We start from the raw sequence: 27,915 nt of genomic DNA, 5'->3' as shown, positions 1-27,915 counted from the left end.
TTCACTGTTTAAGTCTGCACGAGTATAGTCCACTTCCAAAAACGGATACTTTCTTAGTTACTCTCATTAACTAAGAAAGCCTCTGCTGTGAGGTTAGAACAACACAAACAGTCAGCCTAACTAGGTGCTTTTGTTGCCCAGACCTAACTTCCTGTGAACATGGAAGTTCATTTTGAAAAGATGCTACGCATGTGACAAGTGGAAACTGAAACGCCCTACTTGACATATCCAGGGCTGACGTAGGAGGGGTACCTAAAGCATCATAGCTGGAGGCTTACGGCCACAAAATGTGGTACAAAAACAGCTCCGTTTTCCCTTCATGTGTAATCCAGGTGCTGTTGTTGCCGATATCAATATAAATCAGCTCGTGGCATTGTTGCATTAGCAGGTGTTTATTGATATTTAGAGTCATTGTACGTCACATAGGCACACATGTATCAAGGGTTAGGGGTCACTGAAAGACCCCATAACCCAGTGGAAATAAGGCAGCGTTTAAAAGTAGATGTAAGAGAAAGGAAGGAACGCAAGGAAAGAGAACGAGGAAAAGGATGCAGTAGGTGTAGTAGGTGATATGAGGGGTGAGAGGAACACGGAGTCGGAGATGACGGTGCGCTAGCGTCTTGAGTGGCATAACAAGAAGGGAGGGTTAATGCCGGAGCAGGTGAGGCTGCGGTTGCCAAGGTTACAGACGTCTGCGGCAACCGCCCATCCATTCCCGGTGACACCAGCATCTCTGCGGTGACACAGCAACAACAAGAGGACAGGAGGGAGTTAGAAACCAAAAAGGAGGACAAAAAGGGGCAAAGATTGAGGTGATGAGGAGACAGATTAAAGGGGGGGGGGGGGGGGGGGGGGGGGGCAGCGAGACTGCAGTAGTAGCAGCGCCAGATAAAGCAGAATAATTCATGAGGCCTACATTCTCCTCTCACTATGAAAACCAAGTCAGAGATTGTGCTTCCCAGACAACCAGGCAGCCGGTCGTCACCGTGGCCAAAACAAGCCACCGGTCCCTGATGTATCTACGCACACCGAAGTGTATTCCAGGGTAAATCCTGTGCTGCCAACCTCACATACCGCATGCTGGAGGAATGCATTACAGCATGGAACACGATACGTAAGCAATGAGCCACAAGAGGCCGTGGCGCTGAAGGGTTTTGACTGAGGAGAAAAGGAGTGACAGGGTAAGGGCTCATTAGGTTTGCTAATCAATATTGTAGCTTAGCAATGCGGTGAGCAACTAATATTGTGAGCGATGATGATTTGTGACTGAATGACGTGATGATGTGTAAGGTAACATGAGCAGCTTTGTCCGATCAGTACATCTTATAAAAGTCATGTCCGGTTTGCACAGTTAGCATGAACCCCGTTGCAACACATCGCAGCAACAGACTAGCGGTCGACTTGTGTGTCGTTACAGCCAGTGCATCAATTTTAGATGAGCTCATGGCGAGTCTGTTTACCTGTCAGCCCTCTACTTGGATCAGAGGCAGGCGGAGTGAAGGTTTTCACGAGGAATGAAGCCACGGTGTGCTCGAAACGAATGGTAGAGATTTAAGTGAGGTGTTCCCTCTGCTGAGCAACTAGTAGCAAGTAACACGATTAATGGACTGTGAGACGACGTCCGAGTGGACCTGAACCCTGGACTGTGTATTGTGGCCATGTTATCAAACAGCAGAATAGTCCTCTGCAGTTCCCTTTGCTTCATTAACCTGGTGTTTTTGGCTGTATATGATTTTGTAAGGTTGGTGTTTGAGGTTGTTTCTTTTCATATACACAGTCCATTGATCAACCATGTGACAGTAGGCAAAACAATGCTACTGTCACATTTTTAAAGGAACAGTGTGTAGCGATAATGGGATCTATTGGCAGAAATGGATTTAATAATATATACCTTTCTTAACAGTATAATCACCTGGAAAGAAGAATCTTTGTGTTTTTGTTTAGAATCAGTGGTTTGTATCTACATACAGATTGGGTCTTTTTCATGGAGTTTATCTACAGTAGCCCAGAATGGACAAACCAACTGGCTCTAGATTGGGCCATTTGCCACATGGGTGGTTACAATCTGATACCTCACTGCTAGATGGTGCCAAATCCCTTTACACTGCACCTTTAAGCCACTTTGTACCCATTCGGTTGTAATTGTCGAAAGCAAATATTTCAACAGTTCGAAACTTTTTCGTGCGTTTTCCTACAAATCCTGCAGAGCCTGTGGTGTTCAGGCAACAAAACGACTTGGTTGGGTTTAGGAAAAGATCTCGGTTTGAGTTAAAACAACAAAGAGGCGTTACTGAAGTACAGAAGTTCCGTGACAAATAAGTCAACGTTGACTTCGTGTTTCACACGGGACATGAACAACGGTCTCCTGGGTGAATCTGGTGTTTTTAGAACCCCCGAAAACCATGGAGTTTGACGTTTTTTACACTGCATCACCTGTCCTTGCTCACAATCACGTGGATCACATACAAATTGATTATTGGTGATGTGAATTAAAGTGCATTACTTTAGAGCATTACCTTTCCATAGGAACAGCTATGAGAATAGCCTGAAAGCTGAAGTGCCCAGCTTGACTTAACAACAAACAAAAGTAACATGGTTAGACCTCCAAATGCCTTCATTCAAACTCAAACTCAAACTCAAAATCCAGCTAAAATATTCAAGCTTCAACAGGACTGGAACGACAAGTTGTCCTGTCAGACACATTCTTCCAGTGGACAGAAATTGATATTCACACACACACACACACACACACACACACACACACACACACACACACACACACACACACACACACACACACACACACACACAATGCCAATTTTGACTTCCGACCCCCTCCCTGGACCTGTGACATCAGATGGCCATGACGAGGTCACTTCCTGTCAAAACACATCTCTCCACCCCAACTGCTGTTGCCATGGTGACAGGAGGATGAGATTGCCAATGACCGCTGAGCTGACAGCCTCTGAAGGCTAAAAAGGCAACGCATTCTCACTCCCGACTTGGTCAGTGGCCCTAAGCTTCAAACTATGGCACGTGTCAGGTTACGCTCATTGCATGTCTATTGTCTTTTCTAATTAACCTTCTGTCTTAACAGGTAGAATGTCCTCTGATCAGAAGATTGGCGGATCGATCCCCGACCTCTCCGGTCGAAGTGTCTTTGGACAAGATACTGAAGTCTCCTGGTGTGCAGCTGGCAACTTTTATGGCGGCCTCTGCCATCAAGTGTCTGAATGTGTGTGTGAATGGGTGAATGTTGACATGTAGTGTACAGAGCCCTGAGTGGTGGGACGACTAGAAAGGCTCGATATAAATGTAAGTCAATTTACCGAGTCCATTTAACAGGAAGTTGGTTTTAGGCAACAAAAGAAGCGTAGTCGATGTTAATGCCAAGTTCACACAGCACGACTTTAGCTGTTTTGACTCGCCGTCAAAAACCGCACGTGACAAAACATAATGCACCTCAGCCGGTCAGTCATGTAGTGTGAAAACATCAACGACTTCAAGACAACAAGTTGTGTGTAAATTTGGCTTAACTTGACTATTTAACGACTCTCGCCACTACCGAGTGACGAGCGTTTCTGTAAAAATCCTTTCCTCCCTTCCGACCGTTGGCAGAGAAACCATTTAACAATGTTCAGAAAAGAAATTAGCATTTATCTCGTCTACATCTGCTTATCAAACACCGTCCTCAGCGAACCCATCATGCTGCCATCAACCTGAACAATCGCTGTTCTGGTCCAGTCTGGTTGATTTTCACGGCCGGTCAGTACGGTCTCCAGTCTCCTCTAAGAGTGCACGGCATCAATAAATCATTATGGGGTGGTGTGGCCATGACCGAAACTCCAAAGAATCTCACACAACTAAGGTGTGTGTCTACTATTTATAAAGAAAAGGTGTCTTGTACTGTAAGATCAATATAGGCTCACTTTTAAAAAACATAACCACCTGATAGATGTAGTCCTGGAAGCACAAGCTACAGTTCTATGTTATGTTAATTGCGGAATATGAAATGTTGAAATGAAAAGACATTGCTCTCATCTTCATCTGATTTTGGCCTTCAACACTTTATAAGTGGTGTTAAATGTGTCACTGATGAGAACAGGAATGGATGACGCAGATCCATTATTATTTTATAACATCCAGCAGGAGAAGCCCAATCTCTAATCACTACTGATTAAGCCTGACGGCCTTTAAGTGCCATTAGAAGTCACATCAGAGGAAATTGTTAATTAATCCTAGTACTGACCTAAACAAAGACCCCAGTGTTTTGAACTTACATCACACAGTTTTTTAAACTAATGTATGTAACTTAAGCTACGTAACAAAGTTAATTATTTTAACCCAAACTGTAATCTTTTCTTTAACCGACCCAAGAAATGAGTGTTTAAAACTGCGACTGGTACATTTAGGTATGTGTTGATGTGTCTCCTCCACCGAGGGCTTTATTTAGGAAACACTCCTGTGTGTGCTATTGGATGGGGGGCACAAACAGCCTGTGTGGTCCTATGGGTAGGACTTGGCCTGTGAGAGCTCCAACACACTAGTGGCTAGATAATTCAAACTAAACTAACTATACTACGACTAATTCAAACCATAGAAAAGAATCCGTCTCTCATGGAAAGTCAACATCTCTGCCTTAGACACGTTCCTGTCTAAGGCAGAGATGTGTTGCTTTCCTCTCATATGGGAATAACAAACAAACTAACTTGACAGCATCCAGAATGCAGGTCCATCGTCAAACCCTGAGATCATGAAAATCTGACGTGCAACCGCACTAAAGCATCGATGAGCCCCGGAGTGCAGAGACCAGTTGGCAAACCTCATAGAATTTGCTCCAACCACATAGAGGAAGGCCACTGCCAGGCGGCATCCTGACCCGCCGGACACACACACACATGCACAGATGTACACACGGACACTCAGCGGCGTGGAGCCATTAACACGCAGGATGCTGTAGAACAGAGCGCCTGGGAAAGCATGCACACTCTCTGGATTTGATTACATGGGTTTAAAATCTCTCTCACACACACACACACACACACACACACACACACACACACACACACACACACACACACACACACACACACACACACACACACACACACACACACACACACACACACGAATACACAAACTGAAAATAATATACACACTCTTTCCCCAGAGATCAAGGCCGGGCTGAACTATAGGCCTCCAGACAAGGGCATATTTACTCAAAAGGGAGGGGGGGGTTTGTCGGGGAGGACAGTTTCTGCAGCTAAAAATAGCAACGCAGAAAGTGAAACCAGCACTGACATTACTCAAGGAACTGCGGAAAAATGTACGAGGAGAACATTTTCTAGAAGGACTTAAAAGGCTTTCCCCTGGATCTGTCTCCCCGTCACTGCTCACCAGTAAGGACAGAAATGTGGGTCGTAAAGTACGAGGCGAGTTGATAGATATAGGCCTCTACGAGCGCTATATAAACATGTTGGGCCGGATCTTACCCGTCGCAGCCTTCCCCCAACCATGAGCACAGATCATAGGCTTCTGTGTGACGAGCTTGGAGGTTTGGCACTTTGGTCTTCCAGAGTGACATCATGCTTTTGGATAATTTGCCCGTCATAACAGCTCAATTCCCTCTTAAAATGCACTCTCAGTCTCAATTGCCTATAATTGTACCGCGTTGTTCTGCTGCTTTCATGTTTGGTTTTCTTCTCAGAAGCTTGAGATTCTTATTAAAGCTCATTCTTGACCAGATCCCATTACAACAGAATAGCACAGAATGCTAAGAGTTAGCTGTTTGTCCACGTTCAGGGGTTTGGTTTATAACAGATGGTGGTCAATGCGTAGAAGATAATCCGAGTTGTTCATAATGAACGTAATATTACATGCAAATGAAGACAACTGGGGGAAAAAAGCCTCACTAATTACAAAGAGGCAATAAGCAATCAGTCCCAGAGATCCGAGAGAGAGATATTTTAAAAAACTATTTTTACGTATGATTTTATGGCTTTATTATTAATTGCTTATCATTAAGTCTGGTGTTATATTCAGTGTCTAATGTTTTTTTCATGCAACAATTTTAGTATTTATACATATTTTATTCCTTATTTTATTAATTCATTTATTTTTCTTAACTTAATTAGGCAATAATTTCTTCATCTTCTCTCCATTTTTGCCTTATTTGTATCATTCCAATCGTTTTTTTAAGCACTTTGAATTGCATTGGATTAGTTTGCTTTATAAATAAACTCGATTCATTAATTGATTGATGACCCGTCACCTCTAAATATAAAGCTTTCACTACTGTTACAACTGTTACATTTCATTGATCAGTTATAATCACTTACATTTTATGACTCGTCTGATTAAATTGTTTTACATTTTGTTTTGTGTTTCTGTTAATCCACATCATTCGTAGACAAGAAAGTACTTAAATATACAAAAACTACATAAAGAATCATATTGCAAAGGAAAACTGTTGTTGAAGTGTTCTTGAGCAAGAAACTGATTTGCTACCAGCTCCATGGTTGATGACCTCACTGATGACCTCACTAACTAAACCATGGGAAAGCAATATCACAACGTCATCACACAGCACATTACTGTTTCACCTTCCCCTTACTCTGATCCTGCAACCTGAAACTGAACCGGAATCAATGGAAAGGAAAATCAATTAAAAACACATTTGTGCACCTCAGCAACTCGATATCGTTATGACGCCTCTAATCTCTTGATATGAATGTTGAAATTGTAATTTCAGTTGGATGTCTTGTATTGGTCTTACATCGGTAAATCATTTTATTCGGTGATTATAACACCGGGGTAACGTCCAGACATGAACCTTTTATCCGTTAATTGTAATCTGGTAAGAACGCTGAGCAGTGAACAAAGTCGTCGCTTGAACGTGTAGGCGGCGGTGCTTCTCTCAGCTGTTGTTGAGTGGCTGTCTGGACTTCCTAAGCTCTCGAGACGACGTGACACATGATCTTAAAGAGCTCTCTCTCTCTCTCGCAAGTGAAAGCTTATCTCCGTAGACGATTAAATATCTCGCTCTGAACCCCAAACGGGGCTCGCTCAGGTCCAAGAGGTTTTAACGCGGTGCGAATCGCGTTAATCGCGCCATTCGCGCCATTCGCGCCGCCGGTCTCACCGGGGACTATTTGTGTTCATTCGCGTGAATCGCGCTGGACGCACCGGAGAGGGGACGCGGCTTATCACCCTGAAAGCCGCTCAACTGTCCGCCATCAACCGTGGAAAAAATAACCTCTATTTCTGCTTGGTACGTGTTGTGGAAGTCCCAGATATCACGGGAAACTAAACGCCGTCATGTCTGGTTCATAACATAGTCCAGAGGAGCTCCGTGGACTGTATTCACTGTGTCTAGCGAGCCACAAGTCGGCTGTTTACTACAGCTGCATGAACACAAAATAAACAGACTTGGCTGTGATTTAACGGCAATAAACCAACAAAAAGGGACTCCGAAATAACTACGAAATGATGCCCATTTGTACTTGTTTTTCTCAATGGAGCTCGGATCGATCGGTGCTAAGCTATGCTAACATTGTAGCAGCTCCATCAACACTCACAATAACGTCATCTAGACGTAAATACGGCAGCGTCTATTTCATTGTTTGTACCATATGGTTTACACACACACACATGTATACACATAGTCCGGTCTCTATTGATATGAGGGATCGTAGAGCTCTGGGTGAACACAGACGGCTACAGTATTTGTTTCCTGATTCAACAACGGCAGGATGTCAGTGATGACAGGAGAAACATCTCAACGCTGATAGGCTATCGCGCCACAGCGTCACGCGATTTTTTTCGCCGAAGTTGAAAAATTTCAACTCCCGCGTTTGGGCCGATTCTGCGTTTGACGCGAATTCGCGCCAAACGCGCCGCGCCATCGCAAATTCGCGTCACTCCGGTCTCATCGCGTCTGTGCATATACTTTGTATGTAATCTACTCGCGAATTCGCGCCGCGTTTGGTGTGAACACGGCATAAGAGAAAAGCAACTAAGAAAGAAACTCTCTCCCACACACACATGACACACACATGTATCACGAAGCCCTGAGGGTGACTGCTCATCACGGCTTCCTTACACACGGGTTTGTATGACTAGCATACATGATCCCGCCCCGCGTGGAGAAAGGCGTTTGGAATTCACTGCTCGTCCACACGTCACGTCACTACTTTACACGTGGCCGTGCAGAGCACACATGCTCGCTGCCTACAGCTTCACATAAGCTCCGAAGTGCAAAATGAGCGCGCATTGTCACACGGTCTTTAACAGCACTCAAGCGTTAACATGCACAGCGGCAACCATGCGTTGTACAGATGGTGGAACATGCAGGCGTGCCATCTGCATGGACGCATCATACGAGCTGCTTTAGGGCAAGAGATGTGTCTGGGTGTGTCGGGGAAGCAGAAAGAGGATTATACACGCACACACATACACTTATGAATGGGAATTAACCTTTATTGTAATTATAATGACTGTTTAATCTCACGCTAATACCTCCCTCCGTGTCTGACAAACCAATACGATTTAAATTAACACGTGGATACGAACCACTGAATGCCTCTGATTAACAGCAACCACAATGCATTGTACTCCTTTTTTCCGAATGCGTTTCTGTTCTCTGGATGTTAGAATCAATCATGTGGCTTCCACCAATTAGGGTTGTAGTGACGCTGCTTTTGCGGCCCCAGTCTCTCTGAGAATAAAAAACAAATGAAATATGCATATAACTGCACATCTAATGTGGCGTTATAACCAGCGAGAGCTGCGCTGTCAGACCAGAGGCTCGGCTGTGCTGAGTCACACACTGCAGTGGACTAAATATAGCATTGTGGGTAATGTAGTCTGGGCGTCATGCATGCTCCTCTGCCTTTCTGCGCACTCCTGCCCCCCCCCCCCCCAACAGAGAACCAGATTGGAGGAAAGATTAGCATAATGAGAGCACAGATTTGTACAGATGGATAGTTTAACATGTAACACACATACAGCAAAGTCTAGGAAACGTCAAATAAGCCCCGCCCCTCTCTCTCTCTCTCTCTCTCTCTCTCTCTCTCTCTCTCTCTCTCTCTCTCTCTCTCGTTAACACACAGACTCACACACAGACGGTCAGGAGGTGACAGCGTGTCCCTGAGAACACTTTAGTTGTGAGCAGACTGGCTGGCAGGAGGTCAGGTATCTGTGGGAAACACTGCTCCGCTGTTACTGTTACTAATGTCTCTCTCTCTCTCTCTTCAACAACGCTTCCATGCAGCTACCAGGAATAGTCATCACACCACAACACGTTGAAACGTTCCCATGAAGTAAATCAACGACTACATACAAATACATAATGTGTTTATCAGGATCATGTGAGAGGAAAACATATCAACTCCACTTTCAACTGCATCCCACGAGATGACCTTGACTTGAGAATCTTTTTCTTTTTATTAAGGTCGAGAATGAACTTCCACATCCAAAGACATCACAACTGTTGACGGAATAGATTTGGTGCGTGGAGGAATGCCCGACCCCTTATGAGCCCCATAAAACATAACACACTGGCATCTGTGTGTGGCCACTGTTGCCATGGCAATGTGCCAAAGTGGCAGAGGCAGAGCTGCAGCGGGGAGACGGGGATGAAGGGAATGGATGAAATATGACGTACACGAGCTACCTACAGGTACACACGAACAGACACGTGGGCATCGTGAGGGACAAACAGAAGCACATACGCATCAAAACATGACGGAAGCAGAAGACGGCTCAAGGTTCTCCTCTGTAGGGGAAACACAGAGGCCGTGTTTAGTGCTGTGCTCATTAGTCAAGCAAGATACTCTCCAGATTCTCACACGGGAGAATGTGATGCTTTTTATTTCATTTTATTAAATTTTTTTAAATCGACAATCTTTTTTGTTTTGGACTCTTGGAAAGACAAAATGAGAGATTTGGAGACGTTGCCTCGGACCAGTAGTTCTCAAATCACATGGCACGATAGGGCGGGAGGTAAGAAGCGGATGTAATGTTTGACGCATTATTTTCAAGGCGGAACAGATGTTTGACAGAGAGGATGAGATGCTTTCATGACAAACAAGACAACGTCAGCTGACGGTGACCATAAGACAATATGACAAAGCCTATATCTTGCTCTTGGGCTCACAGTGGGAGATAAGGAGAGACCAGTGTGTATTTTATGTCTCAAAACACAGACATCTGACCATATGAGACCCAACACATTTCTATCTTAATGCCTGCATGTCTACTGTTTACCTCCCCTATGGTGCAACTAAAGATAGAAACAACCGATGCCGTGACAACAATGGGTGGAGCATCCCTTAAAGGGCGTACTCTGCTTATTACGGTCAGGGTTTACAGGATAATGTAATCAGATGTAGTCGATGGAGGGTCCTCCGAGGGATAGCAGTGCATGTGTGTGTGTGTGTGTGTGTGTGTGTGTGTGTGTGTGTGTGTGTGTGTGTGTGTGTGTGTAGGTGTGTGTGTAGGTGTGTGTGTGTGTGTGTGTGTGTGTGTGTGTGTGTGTGTGTGTGTGTGTGTGTGTCTGTGTGTCTGTGTGTGCGTACAGCTGAGCCAGCAGCAGCCACAACAGTTATCACGCCTGGCTGATGGCTGTTAATGCTGCGGATTAACACCTAACTCTCACTGACTCTGAGCGCACACACACACACACACACACACTCACACCATTATACCCAGTTCTCTCTAAGTGCTGCAAGTGTTATATTATATTCAGAGAAATTCAGTGAGAGTTACATATTTGATGGTAAAAAAAAAAAAAAAAAACTAAACGAAATCACTGAATTTACTGTAAATTTGAAAATAACTCGATGCTGCAGTAAACAGCACGTTAAGGACTCGACTACACACCAGAACACACACATACACACACACACACACACACACACACACTCTCTCTTGCATGCATGCCACTTCTCACTCCAGCCTCTTGTCTCATTAAACAGGACTTGGCCTTGGAGCAGCAAGACTCACTGGGCTCAGCTTCCCATGCTTACCGAGTGAGTGCACTGCATGTGTGTGTGTGTGTGTGTGTGTGTGTGTGTGTGTGTGTGTGTGTGTGTGTGTGTGTGTGTGTGTGTGTGTGTGTGTGTGTGTGTGTGTGTGTGTGTGTGTGTGTGTGTGTGTGTGTGTGTGTGTGTGTGTGTGTGTGTGTGTGTGTGTCTGTGTGTGCAACAGAGCATGTCTTGTGTTGTTGACCTCTGGGACAATGCTGCACTGTGACATCAGGAAATGTCCTTATAGAGAGCTGCCAGAGACAGAGAGAGGCATAGAGGGAGGAGAGCAGAGCAGCAATGGGGATGATGGGAGGCAGTATTTGATGGGAGAAACGTGTTGGGAAGGAAGTCGGAGCCGAGGGGGAACAAGAGAGGAGTAGCGTTCGGGGTGAGCGATGGGGCTAGAGAGGAAGCTCGGGAAGAATTGGATGAGTGAGAGAAAAGCTCCACAGAGAAGGGAGAGAGAGAGAGAGAGGGGGGGGGGGGGGGAGAAATACAGTGAGGTTGAGGCTTAATTAAAGAAAATAATGTTGTTTTTTGAAGCCCTCCACAACAACAGGCCTCTCAGCCATGGCCTACTTACAGAGGGAAAGAGAGGCTGGGAGGGAAGGAAGGAAGGAAGGAAAGAAAGAAAGACAGAGAGAAGGAAGCAAGGAAAGAAAGAAGGAAAGAGAAAAAGAAAGAAAGGAGATAATTAAAATGAAATGTGTGTCCTTAAAGGTCTCATGTGTGGGGATATAAGGGGACCCATTAGGAGAAATGGAATACATTATTCTCAATTTCCTGAGCTGCAACTGTTAATTAATTAATTGATTAGTCGATTGAGGAAATATGTATCTAAAGACAATGATAACCAGCAAATGCAAAACTTGTTTCTCAGTATTCAAATTTAAATCTATTCATAAAGCCCCCGGATATGATCAGGTTTATTGCCTTGCACTCTATCTGAACACACGTTAATGCCTCGCTGCCCAACAATGGCAATCACTTACTGTTTCTACCTCCGGGTAACGTGGCTTAGATCATCGAGCTTAACTGGTGGATTCTCTGAGCGCTCCACTGGACACATGGGAAAGAGACACACTTGGAAAGAGGCAGTTAAATTATAAATTAATATCATATGGACTAGAAGTGTGAATGTACTCAGTGGGGTTACGGTGAGGTCGTGTACCCTGCATTCCCCGGCTCAGCCCCTTTGGTTGATCTGCTTCAGATCAGACGTTCCTCCAGTTATCTGCGAAACGCAATGAAGCCATCTCGCTCAGATTTCTCCTCTCCTCTTGGCAACAACATGCCGACTTTTTCATTCTCTGCCACCGCTTCCCTCTCTAACCAACGCACTCACTCTCTCTCTCTCTCTCGCTCTCTCTTTTTTTCCTTGTTGCCTGGCAACCACGCTCGCAAATGTGATCCCGCTTGTCCGTGATTGGCTGAGGGGACAGCAGATCCATGTGGGGAGTCGGAGCGAGAAAGGGAGGGGGGGGGGGGGGGGGGGGGGGGGGAACATGCATGCGTCACACATAAACACACAACTGAATGAGTCTATAAAACACATCGTCTTCTATGGCGATGCCCACTGTTCCCATTGCATGTCATTTAAGACTGAGCCATGCATGCTTGAGCAGTGCCTTCATGTTTACACACGTCTGTGAGCTAATGCATGTCAGAATAGCATGTGCAGGGGTGAGAGTGTGTGTGTGTGTGTGTGTGTGTGTGTGTGTGTGTGTGTGTGTGTGTGTGTGTGTGTGTGTGTGTGTGTGTGTGTGTGTGTGTGTGTGTGTGTGTGTGTGTGTGTGTGTGTGGGGGGGGATCTGTGGTATTAACTATAGCAGGTGGTGGGGGGACGCCACACTGCCAGCCGAATAAGGGAAACCACTCTCGCTGAGTTACATGTGTTGGTATGTACTATGTGTGCGTGTGTGTGTGTGTGTGTGTGTGTGTGTGTGTGTGTGTGTGTGTGTGTGTGTGTGTGTGTGTGTGTGTGTGTGTGTGTGGCCGTATTAACTTAAGTGGCCTCACATCGCAGCGTTCCGTCTCTTCCTCCCACCCAGGGAGTCATCAGTGCAGCCAGCATGGAATGCCCTGCCAGGCAGCCAGCTAGTTAATGAGGGAGCATTGAATGCTTTTTTTTCTATCATACTGAATGAACACACACACACACACACACACACACACTCAGCAGACAAGCTTTGAAGCAAAGGAACACAAGCAGTAACTTGTGTTTCTTTTATTGTGTTTAGTTATTACGTCACATTTTTTACAGCTCTTATGCAACAATATGTCACTGAACCTTCTCTGTCTCTCAAAGTGTAACTTGACGAACAATGACACAGCGAGGCAGCTGTAACACCTGAACGCCACAAGTTACGAGTGAGCATGAGAGAAAACAGAGAAGTTTAAATTAGCCAGCTGAGAGGGATTTGTTCCAATAAGTCATGAGTAAATGTTTCAAAAACAATATTCTGGGTTCCGGTGTAGCCAGCGGATATCGGGTGAAGACTTTCTCACGCCGCGTTGTTTACAGTCCGGTTAGCAGCTTGTGAAGCAAGAATGGAATTGGAGTTGCGAGTCAACGTCTGCTGTTAATCTCTACAAATAGATGTCTGCATATGAATGCATATACAAATGTTCTGTTGCCTCGGGATTCTGCATTCATGCGCAAATATCTGTTCATAGAAATCAAACACATAGTTAAGATTAAAATAAGCTAAAAGTCATCGATAAATGGTTGAAACATAGAGCTTCTGCCACTTCTGTCAAAAGCGACTCCGTCAACAACGGTCCTCTGTCCATTCTCTGTCTTTATCGCTCGCTGTACACTCAACGCTCTCTCAAGCGTGGACCTCTCAGTCTCTTCGTACAGTCGTCACTCCATTCCTTGGAGGACCGGTACAATCCTCAACTGTTGCCCTGCATCATTTCACTGCCATTTAAAACACACAAACTATCGTTCACTGTGCCTCGACTCAAGGTCTATTTAGAGGAAATCAATGTTCTCTTCTCTTTTGTCGGGTTTTAAATGTGCCGTGTGTAGCAGTTTAAAAACGTTCTCACATTAAAGTTCCTGTCTTGGTGAAATGACTGTGAACGCATGAGACCAGGGTCAGCCTCTGTAGTCACAGCAGTAGTATTATTGGTGGTAGTACTTCTCAAAATCAAGACCACATTTCCCATAAACTTTCATTGCTTCCTGCCCCCCCACCCCCTAAACCAAAGCTCCCTTCCTTTGGCTCCATTGAAGAAGATAAACATGGTGGAAATGAGTTTTTCAGCCTTTTTTTCTTCTCCTTTCCACCATCTGAAGTGGTTTTCTGCCCACATCTTGTTTAGCAGTAAAACCTTCACTCTTGTTCATTTTATTTTACAGTTGGAGATTATTTCACATCATCAAATGTGTAGAGTGTAATAGAAGAAGCATTAAGACCGTGCGCGTGTGTGTTGTCAGGCAGAAGACTGTAAAGCTTCGGGGCAATGTGGCTGATTTGGGCTTTCTAACACACAAAGATGAGGCTTTTACACCCAGAAAACTTTTCTAAAGTTCTCTCAAGACTGGATGAAAAGCAACTGAAAGGAAATAAAGTCTTATATAAGAAACGAGGGGGAAGAAGAGAAGATCCTATTCTACTTATGGCTACTTATATAAAAACTCTACACCATCAGATCATCATCTGCATCACCTGTTTCTCTCCCACACACACACACACACACACACACACCTATCCTTGTGCCAAGTCTGTATAGTCAGAGACCTGGGATTGACCCAGGTTTTACTGCTGCTACTGCAGAGAGGCTGTGAGGAGACGAAGAGAGACGGGATATAACGAGATGCATCATCATCATCATCATCATCATCATCATCATCATCATCATCATCATCATCATCATCATCATCATCATCATCATCATCATTATCATGGGAATAAAGAGAGAGAGTTGATGAGTCAAACAGAAAAACAGAAAGTGCACATGTGTTTTTCTACAGAGTTTCCCTGAACACAACTTATAAATTAGTACACACACACACACACACACACACACACACACACACACACACACACACACACACACACACACACACACACACACACACACACACACACACACACACACACACACACACACACACACATCCCTATCCACGGTGCTGACCTGTGGCTGTGCTCAGCAGCTTGTTACGTTCTTACTGACTTCTGATAAAGTTATTTCAAAACAAAGGTGTCTTAGCAAAAATGTTGTTGGTAATATTCTTCCATATCATAGATTCTGCATGATGTAATCCAAATCTGTGTACATACAACATGAAGCGGGACTGTAGGGATTCTCTGCTGTCTCTGTAAAGTGAAGTAACTGTGTCACGGTGTCGTACGGAACAAAGCTCCGGTTAGCGAGCTGAGAAAAGCCGCACGAACAAGCTCTCACACTGTTAACAGTCAAACAAACGCACAACCAAAAACGTCTCTGTTTGCATTATGAATGTGCCCGTTTCAGATGAACATAAGATCATCTGAACAGAAACACAATTCACAGTCTGTGGTCGGAACTCAATCGTGAATCGTCAAAAGAAAAAAGGCCAGCGAGGCCGCTTCAAATGTAAACAGCAGCCCAATTTGGACAAACTCTCTTTCATGTGCTTTCAACTTTTTTAGCAAAAAGTTCTCAAACTGTCTCCGGCATAAAAGCAAAGTGAGAAGAAATCACTTTAACATGAAACATAGAACGAACGAACAACGCTGTAACTCAATGCCTGATGTCACTAAGCAAGGACAGAGAGGAGACACACACACACACACACACACACACACAGGGCCTCCATCTACCCACATCAGGGCAGCAGACATGTTTGTGTTTGTTTATGTGCTTCCATTTTGCAGTGGTATGCTGTCACATACACACACACACACACACACACACACACACACACGGCCGGTTGGCCCTGGGGAAAGTGAATGTTTGGGCCATAAGAGGGGAGTGGAGAGGACGTCTAAAAGTGCACTCAAATTCACCCTCACCAGGGAATTCACACACACTTGCACATCTACTCCTGCTTGATTTCACACACACACACACACACACACACACACACACACACACACACACACACACACACACCGTTTACCGTTTTTAGCTTGAGATGGACAACTGAATATATCTAAAGCAGAAAACAAGGCGTGGCCGTGATCCAGCGGGATAAAAACCACAAGTTGCTCTTTTAAGGGACTTTTTTCCATTGGCCACCTGACACAGTACATACTGTATACACAGTATGTACTGTATACACAGTATGTACTGTATATACAGTATGTACTGTATATACAGTACACAACGGTGTACAATAAGTGTACTGCCACTTTTTTATATATCATACGGAAAGTAGTATAACAGAGTATTTCACGGTCCAGGGTTTTCTGTCATCTATTCCCTACAGTCTTCTCTGGAGTTTTTATTTCGTTCTTTCGGTCCTCACTCATCTCGTCTCCGCTTGCCTCACCCAGCGTCTCACCGGCAATTTGCAAACCTCTGTCCGAGTTCTGCTTTTGGGTCCAAAAATCCACTCTGCACAACACATCTGACCGCTGGGGAGGTGGTTAAAAGGAAAATACGCCTGCAGTTGGATTCTCGGGATGTCTCGGGATCACGCGGAAATCTATCTTGACAGGCTGCAAGTGATGCGTTCGTCTCCGGTAAGCTCAAGAACAGACCAATCAGCATCCTGTGAGGAGCTACTGGAAGCTAAGGGGGCGTGGCTTAGGTGTGCGCGAGATGACAATGGCGGCTCCTAAACCATTAACTAAAAGTCAACTAGTACTGTATATTTAACCTGCATTTAATTAAAATAATGCATACTATCACCTGTTCTTCATGTATATTGATGTCAAAATGTGTCGCCAAATTATTAGGTAGCTGGTCACCTTAAACAATCTGTATCTTCTCTGCACAAAGATTTTTCAGAAGAAAATGTTAAAAAAAGCAAAGAAGTGAAGGTTGCACTGCTGAGAGTTCTATTGTTTGTACATTTGCCAAAGAGACATCAGTTTGTCACCGTCAGCTTCATGTAACTGGAATGTTTAACAGAGAAAGTTCAGATCTTTGAGTTGTCTGGAACGCAGCATAAGAGTCTTCTGGACGCTAGCGGCTCACTGAGGCCAGTAGGCACGTCAGCGCTTTGAAGCTAAATGCTAATATCAACACGCTAACATGCTCACAATAATAACGCTAGCATGCTAAAGTAGATATACTTTAGCATTTAGCACTTTAGAAATACATTGAAGAAAATATATTTATGGAAAGATCGCATCAACCTGGATTCGAACCCTGTCGAGCAAAATAGTAAAATATTCAGAAACGGCGGCGCTACGCGATCCGCCACTTGCATCTTATGACATAAAGCATCTTTTCTTGTAGCTGAGTCATCATGATTTGCAGACCTCCGCCCTCGGTAACCTATCGATGGATAAATCCAAAAGAAGAAAAGTCACAGAGGAAAATAGAGTTTAATTCTGCGTGGACGTATTCATTTGCTTTCACTGCCAACGATGCTGGCTTACCTGAATGCTTGATATGTGGCGAGAAATTTGACATCAAATAGCTTTTGCGGCTCCAGACGAATTTTATTTGGTGGAAAATAGGACAAAATGGCTCTTTGGATGGTAAAGGTTGCCGACCCCTGATCTTAACAATACATAGACTTGGAATATTCAACCTGATTCAATATTAATATCATTAAGAGCTACACATTGCCTGTGGAGGGGACACCATAACTCCCCACAGTATTCCTCATATATAATATTCAGAGGGCCAGTTTTCACATTTCCACCCAGCTGATAAATACACTTTGGTTTGAATGGAAACGCAGCCAACGCAGTCTTTTATTCGGGAGAGTCGGTACAAGAGCACAGCGCAGGATCATCAGTACCCTTTGGGCTCGATTCACACACACACACACACACACACACACACACACACACACACACGCCGTAATAAGCGGCACATTGATATAGTGAATGGCAGGAAGACAGAGAGCGTCATTATTGGCGCCGTCTTCCGCCTCCATCCATTTAACGAATCCATTAGAGAACATCACACACTGAGAAAGAGCAGCGATTGTACAGCAATGTGACAAATGGACTCCAGCAGGACTGACTCATCAGTACAGAAAGTACAAAGAGCCTCTGATGCATCTCTGCCTGCATCTCCGCGCCAACGTCGTCGTTGGTGTTATATTCTTGCCTCTCTGTGTGCGTGTGGCGGTGGGAGTAATGTTGTAGTGTAATGAGCTGACTGAGCTCGGTGATTTCCTGTCTGGCCTGTAAAAGCAGCACGAGCCTCTTCCTGTATCCTCCTCTGTGGGGTCCCACCTGGGGCCGAACACACACACACACACACACACACACACACACACACACACACACACACACACACACACACACCAGCATCACACTGACTGTCTGACAGCTGCACCTAATAACAACCAACAGCAGGAGAAAGTCCCTGTGTTACAGCCACGGTAGTCTTCCTCGTTTCCCTCTCTTCCCTCAGTGCTGCTGTAGTATTCAGATGGCTTGCTGTGGGCGGTGAGTGTTTGTCTGACCCTCTCAGCTCTCAGCCCACGCTCTATTAAAACTAGCGGCCAGCTCGAAGCCTACGCGGGGAACATCGAGCATGTCGAGCCAAAAAACACAAATAGAATCCATTGACCATAATTCTAAGAAGTTCAGTGTAGCTCAGTTTGCGTTATAATTCTCAAATAATCTAGGATGTGCGGCCAGCAGGGGGGTAGAAAGGGGGGTCGTGATAGCTTAATGGACATTTAAAGTATTTACAATGACGCAACAGTCAAAACATGAGGTAAATGTACATTTTCAACACTTTTTATCACATGCCATGGGTCTGGCTAGCCAACAGGAGACATGGGATTGTGAGAGTACAGCAATTCTAAAGCTAACCGAGACTTGAATCAAAGTTAGCTCGACGGGTAGCGAGGAATAAACTGTGATTGTTCAAAAACATCAACTGGCATCACAGGTTAAAACCACAGAAGCAAGACAACAACTCTGATGGATTTTCATGCTTCACACATTGTCAAATTGTAAGATATGAAAGACAAACAGCAGCTTCTACCCACAAACACTGGTAGCTGCCTCAAAAAAACAGGCAGCAATCTCCGGGTCTGAAAAGCGAAGCAAATGCGGAGGTGCCTGAAACCTGCTGTCCACCAGGGGGCGACTCCTCTGGTTGTATAGAAGTCTATGAGAAGATGACTCTACTTCTCTCTTGATTTATTACCTCAATAAACATTGTAAACATGAGTTTATGGTCTCAATCTCTAGTTTCAAGTCTTCTTCAATACAGCATGATGTTCATTTAGTAAATGATGGTCCATTTAGAGTCAAACAGACCATAAAGCAGGGGATGCTTTAGGGGCGGGGCTACACGGTGATTGTAAGGTCACTACCACAGCGTGGTCCTGTCTGGGAGTCGTCTGTGTTTTCGTCTTTTAACTGAAACTGAAAACACACAGTGAAAGGGTTAACCCTTTCACTGTGTGTTTTCAGTTCGTGGAAGTAAATTGACACATTTTTTGTCCCCTAAAATTGTCTTGTTCAGTGTTTAGTTGTACTAAGTTCCACCCTCTTGTGTCATTTCTGGTTGCAACAAAAACAAATGGCGACGACCAAATTGCAGAAGACGAGGCTTCCAAACGGCGGTCCACGAACCAGTGACCACTGCCAAGTCTTATACACAACCTATGCGCAAAGTACGTGTTGTTTGCTACACACTGGAATGGAAAAGTGAGAAAATCCGTCCTGCTACACAAATAGCTTTTATTGCCGTTTCCGTGATACTTATGTCATTTTTCATTATTTTTGTCTGCTTTGAAGTTTGGGACAAAGCGTACCTTCAGGCTGTTGGAAACACTTTCATCAGTATGAGGAGAATTCTGCAGGCTGGTTGATAAAATCTCGACAACATAATGAGATTCCTAATAGTGCTGCCATGTTGAGGGCGATTCAGAGGAGCACAGCACAATACAGCATTGGCAAAGGGACACACACACACACACACACACACACACACACACACACACAGCTGTTGTCCTACCTCTGGTGTTGGTAGCCATGTCTGCTACCTTCTGAAAGGCATCCAGAAAAGCCACCGCAGCCAGAACGGTGGTTCTAGATGAAAAGAAAACACTCATTACTTTCAGATAAAACGGTATTAGAATTATAACTTGCATACAGTAGTTTTTTATTGATAATGTAGCGATGGCATGTTTGAACTATTTGGTGTTGCATCCAGTATTTATCGACCTCTGTAACCCCAGCACACCTACAGCAGAAACATTTAAAAAATAACAGAGTTTCCTTTGTTTATTTCATGTCGAAACTTTTTTCCGTAAATAAGGTTGGATTGAAAGCAGGCATGTATCCCAGCATTTTGATACAATTCAAGGGAAACAACCCATCCAATGACTGCATTTACATGCATACGGAGGTCTCAATGGTGTTGTTTTCCTGACAATTCAATGAATGACTACTTCACACAGAAAATATGATATTAGTATCAGCCAAGAGAAGAAGAAAAAAACACACAATATAAGTAGTCTGACCTTCTTATCCACAAATTATTTAATTCAATGCATCTTAAAATATTCTCTGGTTATTTTTTTGATCAATAGTGAAAAAAAGTGTTTTGGAAATGAATGAATTTGTAGTTCATGTTATATTTTGTTTTGTTGTCTTACCGGAGCTGCGAATGCAGCTTGGTGGCCTTGGCGGTGAAGTCCTCCCACACAGGATAGGAGCACTGGTAACACACAGACAACAACAGACATTAATATTGACAGATCTCACACACAGAGCGGATGCAAGGAAAGAGACGGAGCTCACCGCGCCCTTTCCAAGCGCGTTGGAGAAATACGGTGGCCTTCAGGTATAACGTAAAAACGCAAAAGTATCTCTGGAGCCACTATTTGGTCTGACCGCTCTGAGCTACCGTAGAAACATGGCGGTGCAACATTACATACTCTCTCTGTTTAGATATAAACGGCTCATTCTGAGGTCACGAAAACACAGTATTCTTTGTTTTCAGGTCTTTATGCACTCATGAAAACACAGTTATGAATTTTCCATTTATGCCAATAACCGGATCACACACGCTTTGTTCTCCTCCTGAACCGTTGCAGGTTTATATTGTATCTCTTTAACATTAGCTTCTGTCGTCGATCAAATTCCTTAATCTCTTTCTACACACACACACACACACACACACACACACACACACACCCCTACCCTACTCTCCCCCTGGTTTCACCCCCTCTTCACCCTTTTTCTTCATCCCCAAAAAAACAGCAACAACTCCTCGTCTCCTCCCCATGCAGCCATCTCATCTGTCTACTAGTAAACACACACACATATATATATATATATATATATATATATATATATATATATATATATATACATATATATACGGATCACTTGACAGCATCATTGGCATCAGGCAGCATCAAAGGGTCCGACTACAGCAGCCGGCACCGCTAACTCAATTCAAAGCTGAAGCCGTCTCTAATAGATGCTGCCCCCCCCCCCCCAGAGACTGGAGGACTGCTCTATCACACACACCCCTCAGCCTCAGCACACATTACATTATACTTGATCCAGGTTAACCTACAGCCCTGTTAAATGCCTGCAAATTGTGTGCATGGGGGGGGGGGGGGGGGGGGGGGTTATATGAAGTATCCTTACAGGAACAGAAAGATACGAGAAACCTGGCAAGATGAAATAAAAAGGAAAGTGAAGGAAATGTAGAGAATAATGAAAAATGAAAGCGAAGGAGGAGAGTAGGAAGGAAATGTGTGTGTGTGTGTGTGTGTGTGTGTGTGTGTGTGTGTGTGTGTGTGTGTGTGTGTGTGTGTGTGTGTGTGTGTGTGTGTGTGTGTGTGTGTGTGTGTGTGTGTGTGTGTGTGTGTGTATGTGTGTGTGTGTGTGCGTGTGTGCCAGGGCTTCCTGTCGTGATGTCAGACTGGCACAGACAGTGGGGGCTGTATACTCTTTGATCTGGCCTGTTTGATGTGGCTTAATTTGGTCTGAAATCACAGTACTATTTCCCCTTGGTACCAAAAATTACCCCTCCACCATCCACACACACACACACACACACACACATGTTAAGCCTGCTCCCTCCCCTTTGCAGACTGTTTGAAGTACCCTACGCCCTCCTCTCACACACACACACACACACAAACACACACACACACACACACAAACGAGCAGCCCTGCATCTTATTAGCATATTTTGTGTATTTCAATCCAGTAAAAGAACCTGGTGGCAAGTGACCAAGTGATGATTGAGTGTGATTGCTTCCGGTTCTCCCGACACACACACACACACACACACACACACACACACACACACACACACACACACACACACACACACACACACACACACACACACACACACACACACACACACACACACACACACACACACACACACCAAGGTAGAGTACTTTAAATGGATGACTACCTACATTTTGAGGGAGTGGAAATGCAGCAGTACTGTGGATGTCCAGTGTGTTAATGCCTGTACAGAGACTAAGCTAGCTGGAACTCACTTTGTATGCATCAATATTTTCCTCCAGTCCCTCTTCATGGCCTCCCGTCTCTAGACGTAATGAATTCATAAAGCCACTGGATACGCGTGAACGCTCAACACTCATTCTTGAAGAATCACGAGAAACTAAACTTACAAATTCAATTTGAATCACTCAGTGTTAAATTCCCATACAAAGAGCTGCAGCAGATATATTTGATCCAGAAAAGCATTGATTTTCTTAGAATGACGGATCAAAGAAGCTGTAATACAGAGCATGCTGTGAATGTCATCTCTGGTGCACAGATCTTTATAGGTCTGTGTGGTTAATATTGGGGAACGGGTCTTACAGAGACCGGGTCTGTCTGTCCGAGGTCAAAGATCTGCTTTCTAAATTCTCCTGAAATCAGTTTGTTTTTCAGGACGTAAGCCTGCGAGCTCCAAGCTCCATAAATGTCTGTGAGAGTATGTTTGTCTCAGCCCAGAGAGCTCCAAGACCGCGACCGTAAACCGCTGCGCTCACATGATGGTAGGACTCGCAGTATCACGGTGGCCCGGGGGGGGGGCAAATACATCAGTGTGTGTGTGTGTGTGTGAGAGAGAGAAAGAGGAGACAGCGAGTGTGAGAAACAAGCTTTACAATTGTTTACTATTACATCACCACTTCCTGTGTCGCCCCAAAAAGAATATCGCTGTGATAACTATTCACACCGGAGATCTGGCTTCTGTTCTCACCCATGAACCTAAAACCCAAACAGACATGGAGGCAAGCAGCCAACTAGGACAGGACGAGGGGAGGGGGGGGGTCTGGTTGTACCTTCAGTTCTAACCTCAGAAACCCTTCAAGAGTCCTCCTCCCTCTTCCTTCCTTCTTTTCTTCCCGATCTATCTTTGATTGATGGATTTTATTTCCTTTCCTTATCAAACCATCACTCCTTTGTTCCTCCTCTTCCTGCCTCTCTCAGACCTTAGTGGTGTTGAATTAAAAGGTTTATGAGCTGATCAGCACTGACAGTCAGCACTTGTACTCATTTGACTGTATGATTGCTTTCATTTACAGGCTCATTGGTCACATGTCTCCGCCATATACTGTATATTCTAAATTCCAGAATAAGTTGTCAGCGGTATATAGATTGAGTGCAATTCCTATTGAAATAAGTTGAACGCACTTTGAAAAGGTTTTTGGTGTTTTGCCAGCATGTCCACAGGTTTTCCTGCTCTAAATAATCGCAGAGGAGGAAGCTGCTCATCCCAGGGCCCTATTCCTCGTACGTGGCTAACTGAGTTAGCCGGATAATGTTCAGGATGAGATTACATAAGTGAGGCTTTTCGGTTCCTCGAAGCAAGTTTGGAAAAATCACCATAGCAACACATCCATAAGCCTGAACCTGCTCCAGAGCAGGCTTGAGCTAGATCCGCTGGATCAGCTGCCACTCCCCCGGGGAAAAGTGTCAGCTCCCTTCCTCAGAGATCCATCGATGAGGAAGCGATATTAGTCAGATTAGCGTTTTATAGGGAGAGAGTTCTTCGAGATCGCCAAGATCCGTTATCACATCATGATGACTTCCTGTACGAGCGCTATCGATTCTGCCGACAAGGAATCATTTATTTAAAGACCTTCTCGAGCCAGACATTGAACACCACACTATTTTCGCAAGATCTCATTGGATGATGCATTTCATTAAACCTACTGCCAGCAGCACATTTAAAGACATATCATCTGATTGATTGGGGTGATGAGGCTCTTAAAATTAGCCGATACATGTTCCCAACACTTACGCATTTAACTTGTCTGTGATATGTCGCCATGCTTCTCGTCTAGCCCTCACAGCGTTAGATTTCGCCATGATTATGGTCTTGAATTCCTCGTATGTGTTCATGATCATCTCCTGCTCGTCAGCGGAGTAAAGAGAGGCTCTTTCTTTGAGTTTATTTGCCGTTGTACTGTTAAAAAATCATGGTTTCGGTGATCGACGCTTCCCCCTTTTGAAGTAGGACGGGCACGCGCAATTATCCTGGTTACTGAAGTCTGGTTCCAATTAACGAGATTGTTTGAGAGCGGATCAGCCTTTGAGAAGCCGAGATAGCCTGATGTCAATCATCGAGTTAATTTAAGCTGCTAATAGGACATTTGATCGACTTAGTTGAACCACGTACGAGGAGCGGGGCTGTTGGACTCATTGACTGTTTCTGCCAGTCGGAGAAACAGTCGACCAATCGGAGTGGAATAGGCGGGACTAAGAATGGGACGTCTTCTCTGCATAACCATTAAATATGCAACAGAAAATGGCAAAAAGATTGCATGATGTTGACTCACATCCATACCAACTCTTAAACGGATATATTTTGTTGATCAAAGTGAAACAAACGGGAAGTTATCCCCCGCATCCGCTAGTGCAGATCGGATGTGTCACTCACTGCTGATTGGTTCGGGCAAAACACAACAAAATAACACCTTCCCACAACAAGAAATGTGCCAACATGAACACAGTGTGAGGCTGAATACATGACGCAAACACAAAATGACAATTCAGTACGATGAGTCTCCTGTGTTAGTCACAGCTCTGCCCCTTCTCTCCTGTCACTCCATCTCTCACTCACCTCATCAGCTCGATCACTCTCACCTGCTCACTCTGCAGCACCTACTCTGTAGACCCCAGTCTCTCACACACACACTCACTTAGTTTCAACTATTCCGTGTGTCCGTCGTACGGATTCTGGGTCCTCACCACACCCGTTACACAATCTGCAGTTTCTGTTCGCACTGTAAGCAGAAGCGCATGGACAACAATCACCCTGAAGAAGAAAACGTCTAAATATGATTATGAGGACGATCTGATCAGTCATGAGGATTGTCAGTTTTATATGACTTCTACGCAGATGTATGACGTTGTTCTGCAGTCATTATGACGCTTGTGTTTTCTGAATAACTGGAGTAATGAAAAGAGAATGCAATAAATCACCTCTGGCCAAATAATCCACAAGACTAACACCACGAGACTGTTTGTTTGCTGTTGGTTAGTCGTTGCACTACTGTAGTTAGTTCATTTAATACTACTTCATGCTATATACTCTTATTTTGATTGCTTAAGTAGATTTTTTGCTGCTGGAACAAACAAATGTCCCCTTGCGGGATGAATAAAGTATCTATATCTATCAATTTCAAATTTGTCAATCAAGTTCAACCTTTTTTTGTGTCTGTATAAATAAAAAGGTAAACTGTGTTTCCCACTTCAGTTGCTCCCTGTCCTACATCCAACAGGGACGCTTCCATCGTCCTCTGTCCCGCCAATAATAATCCCTAAATTCCTGATACTGAGCAATATATTTACTATTTTTTCCCTTTTCCCCTTTCCTCCAGTAATCCTCCGTTTCATCTGGGCCTGACTGGACTCTGGAGTGCTGTCAACAGTCCTCTGGCCTAGTTCTCAGAGCACCACCGGTCCAGCTCACTCTGCCCAGCACTCCGCTGAGAGCTCCACTCCGCCGCTCACTGCAGTGGATGAGAAGCTTACTGTCTCCTCTCTGCCTTTTGTTCCCTTTGTTTCCCCCACAGCAAGACAGGAAAACAGAGGAAATCCAGCGAGGGAGAGCGAGGGGAGAGCGAGGACGGGTGGAGGCAGGCAGAGAGAGAGATGTAGGGATTAGCCCGATTTCTTTTTGTTGTTGTATAATCAAGCCAATTCACACGTTAAAAGAGAAACGCCAGAGCCAAACAAAAGGCTAATTTCACAGTGCTTCGTATGTATAATCGACTGGCTGGGAGTTTTGAAAGAGAGGATCACAGTCATTTATATTTATCCAGGGGATGGATCTATAACCCACAGAGCAAAATACTACATATCTGTATCCACGTCTCTGAAAGAGAATGGTGTCTCTGGTCTGCTTGCTTTTGTCCCTGACTGTATATAAGGCTCACTGTCCTGCTTTATAATACACTTTGGTTTCACAAAATCTGATATTTTCCAACTAAATAAGTTAAACCTACTGGGCCTATGGGCAGTGCTGATTTCTGTCACTTTACTTTAAAGTGAAATAGATTTATTGACCCTGCAAACATCTCCTTGGGATTTAGAATATAATAGTTTCACAGATGTGTCACCTGTTCATCATCTGGATCATCAGTGAAACGTCAAATGATGTCTCAGCCTCAGGCACATCTGTCAACAACGGTCATAATACATCTGCATATTTATCGAGATATTCTTCCAACAGATGAGACTGGCTTCACTAGAAAAATGGCAGCATTGGATTGGTCTTTGATCAAATATTTAAGGGAAATATTGCATAAAATTAAAGCGCTATCAGAAGCTTTTGTGAAGGAGGTTGGGTTGAACCATGGATGGAAAAAACATCCGACTCTGCAGGGTTTCCCTCAGGAAACGGTTTCCCCGAGATGGTAAACTGCTCAGATGGATGCACCTCCAGCCCGACCCGTCAAATACAGCAGCGTGGTCAATGGCTCGTATTTCACTTGTTTAAATAAAAAGCATTGTGCAGTAGATAAGCAGAGTCATGATTTCCTCCGCCATGCTGAGTGAAACACCTTTCCCAGCACATTGGCTGGCACTTTGTTTCAAAGGGAAGAGGATCAGCATGCAGATGAGGAGACAGAGGCTGCCTCGCTGCATAATTGATGAAGTGCAGCAGCTAATTCCAATCTAAACATAGTGATGAGGGGAAAGAGGAAACCATCTGTGTGTTGTGTCTCTGCGCAGCAAGGCCAGAGATCACAGACGCCCTATCAGTGGAACATCTGCCCGGCGGGATGTCTGCACCGTGTTTTTTGGGGCAAAACAATACCGATGAATGCCATGTAACATGGCAGACCGGGGTAGCCGTGAATACACGACACGCTACTGTATCATAGCAGGAATGGAAGGAGAAAGATGAGGAGGGAAAAGACTATTTGGATTTTGACTCATCCAAACTGGAACATTGGCTGTGACTTAGAAAAGTGGTTCATGGTGAAGAGTAATTTAGCTTTGGGCTTTTATAAAGTCGCAACTTTGCAAAACTCCAAAAAAAAAAAGGTGGATAAAGCAGAGGCCGAGATATCCACATTTTGGTCCTTCGTATCGAGCTCCAAAAACACTGGAGACTACACTTCCCATAATGCTGCCTGCCTGGTGAAGTTATTTCCCCAGACTTTAGACAGCTCCTCCAGCCTCAGTCGTGATAACTATGAGAAGGAAACATCCTCCTTCAGCTCTACGTAGCACTCAGGCTAACGCTGTGTTTTACACAGAAACGTAAATATTCAGGCATGAATCAAGTGTTGTAGAGAGAAATA

At 44.4% G+C, this 27,915-nt stretch overlaps 1 protein-coding gene across 1 annotated transcript in view; it reads right to left on the bottom strand.

Annotated features, from left to right (window-relative positions):
- mtss1lb (MTSS I-BAR domain containing 2b) overlaps positions 1–27,915 on the bottom strand; it is a gene marked incomplete at its 5' end in the record, with an annotated part of 60,380 nt that overhangs the window by 22,227 nt on the left and 10,238 nt on the right. The window contains 2 exons of the mRNA XM_079164449.1: positions 20,127–20,200; positions 20,770–20,831. Coding sequence (XP_079020575.1) covers positions 20,127–20,200; positions 20,770–20,831 — 136 coding nt within the window. The remainder of the gene's footprint in view (positions 1–20,126; positions 20,201–20,769; positions 20,832–27,915) is intronic.

This window comes from Pholis gunnellus (genome assembly GCF_910591455.1).
Source record: "Pholis gunnellus genome assembly, chromosome: 1".
Taxonomy (NCBI): Eukaryota; Metazoa; Chordata; class Actinopteri; order Perciformes; family Pholidae; genus Pholis; species Pholis gunnellus.
The sequence above is the reverse complement of the archived record's forward strand: the minus strand, read 5'-3'. Positions and strand labels throughout refer to the sequence as shown.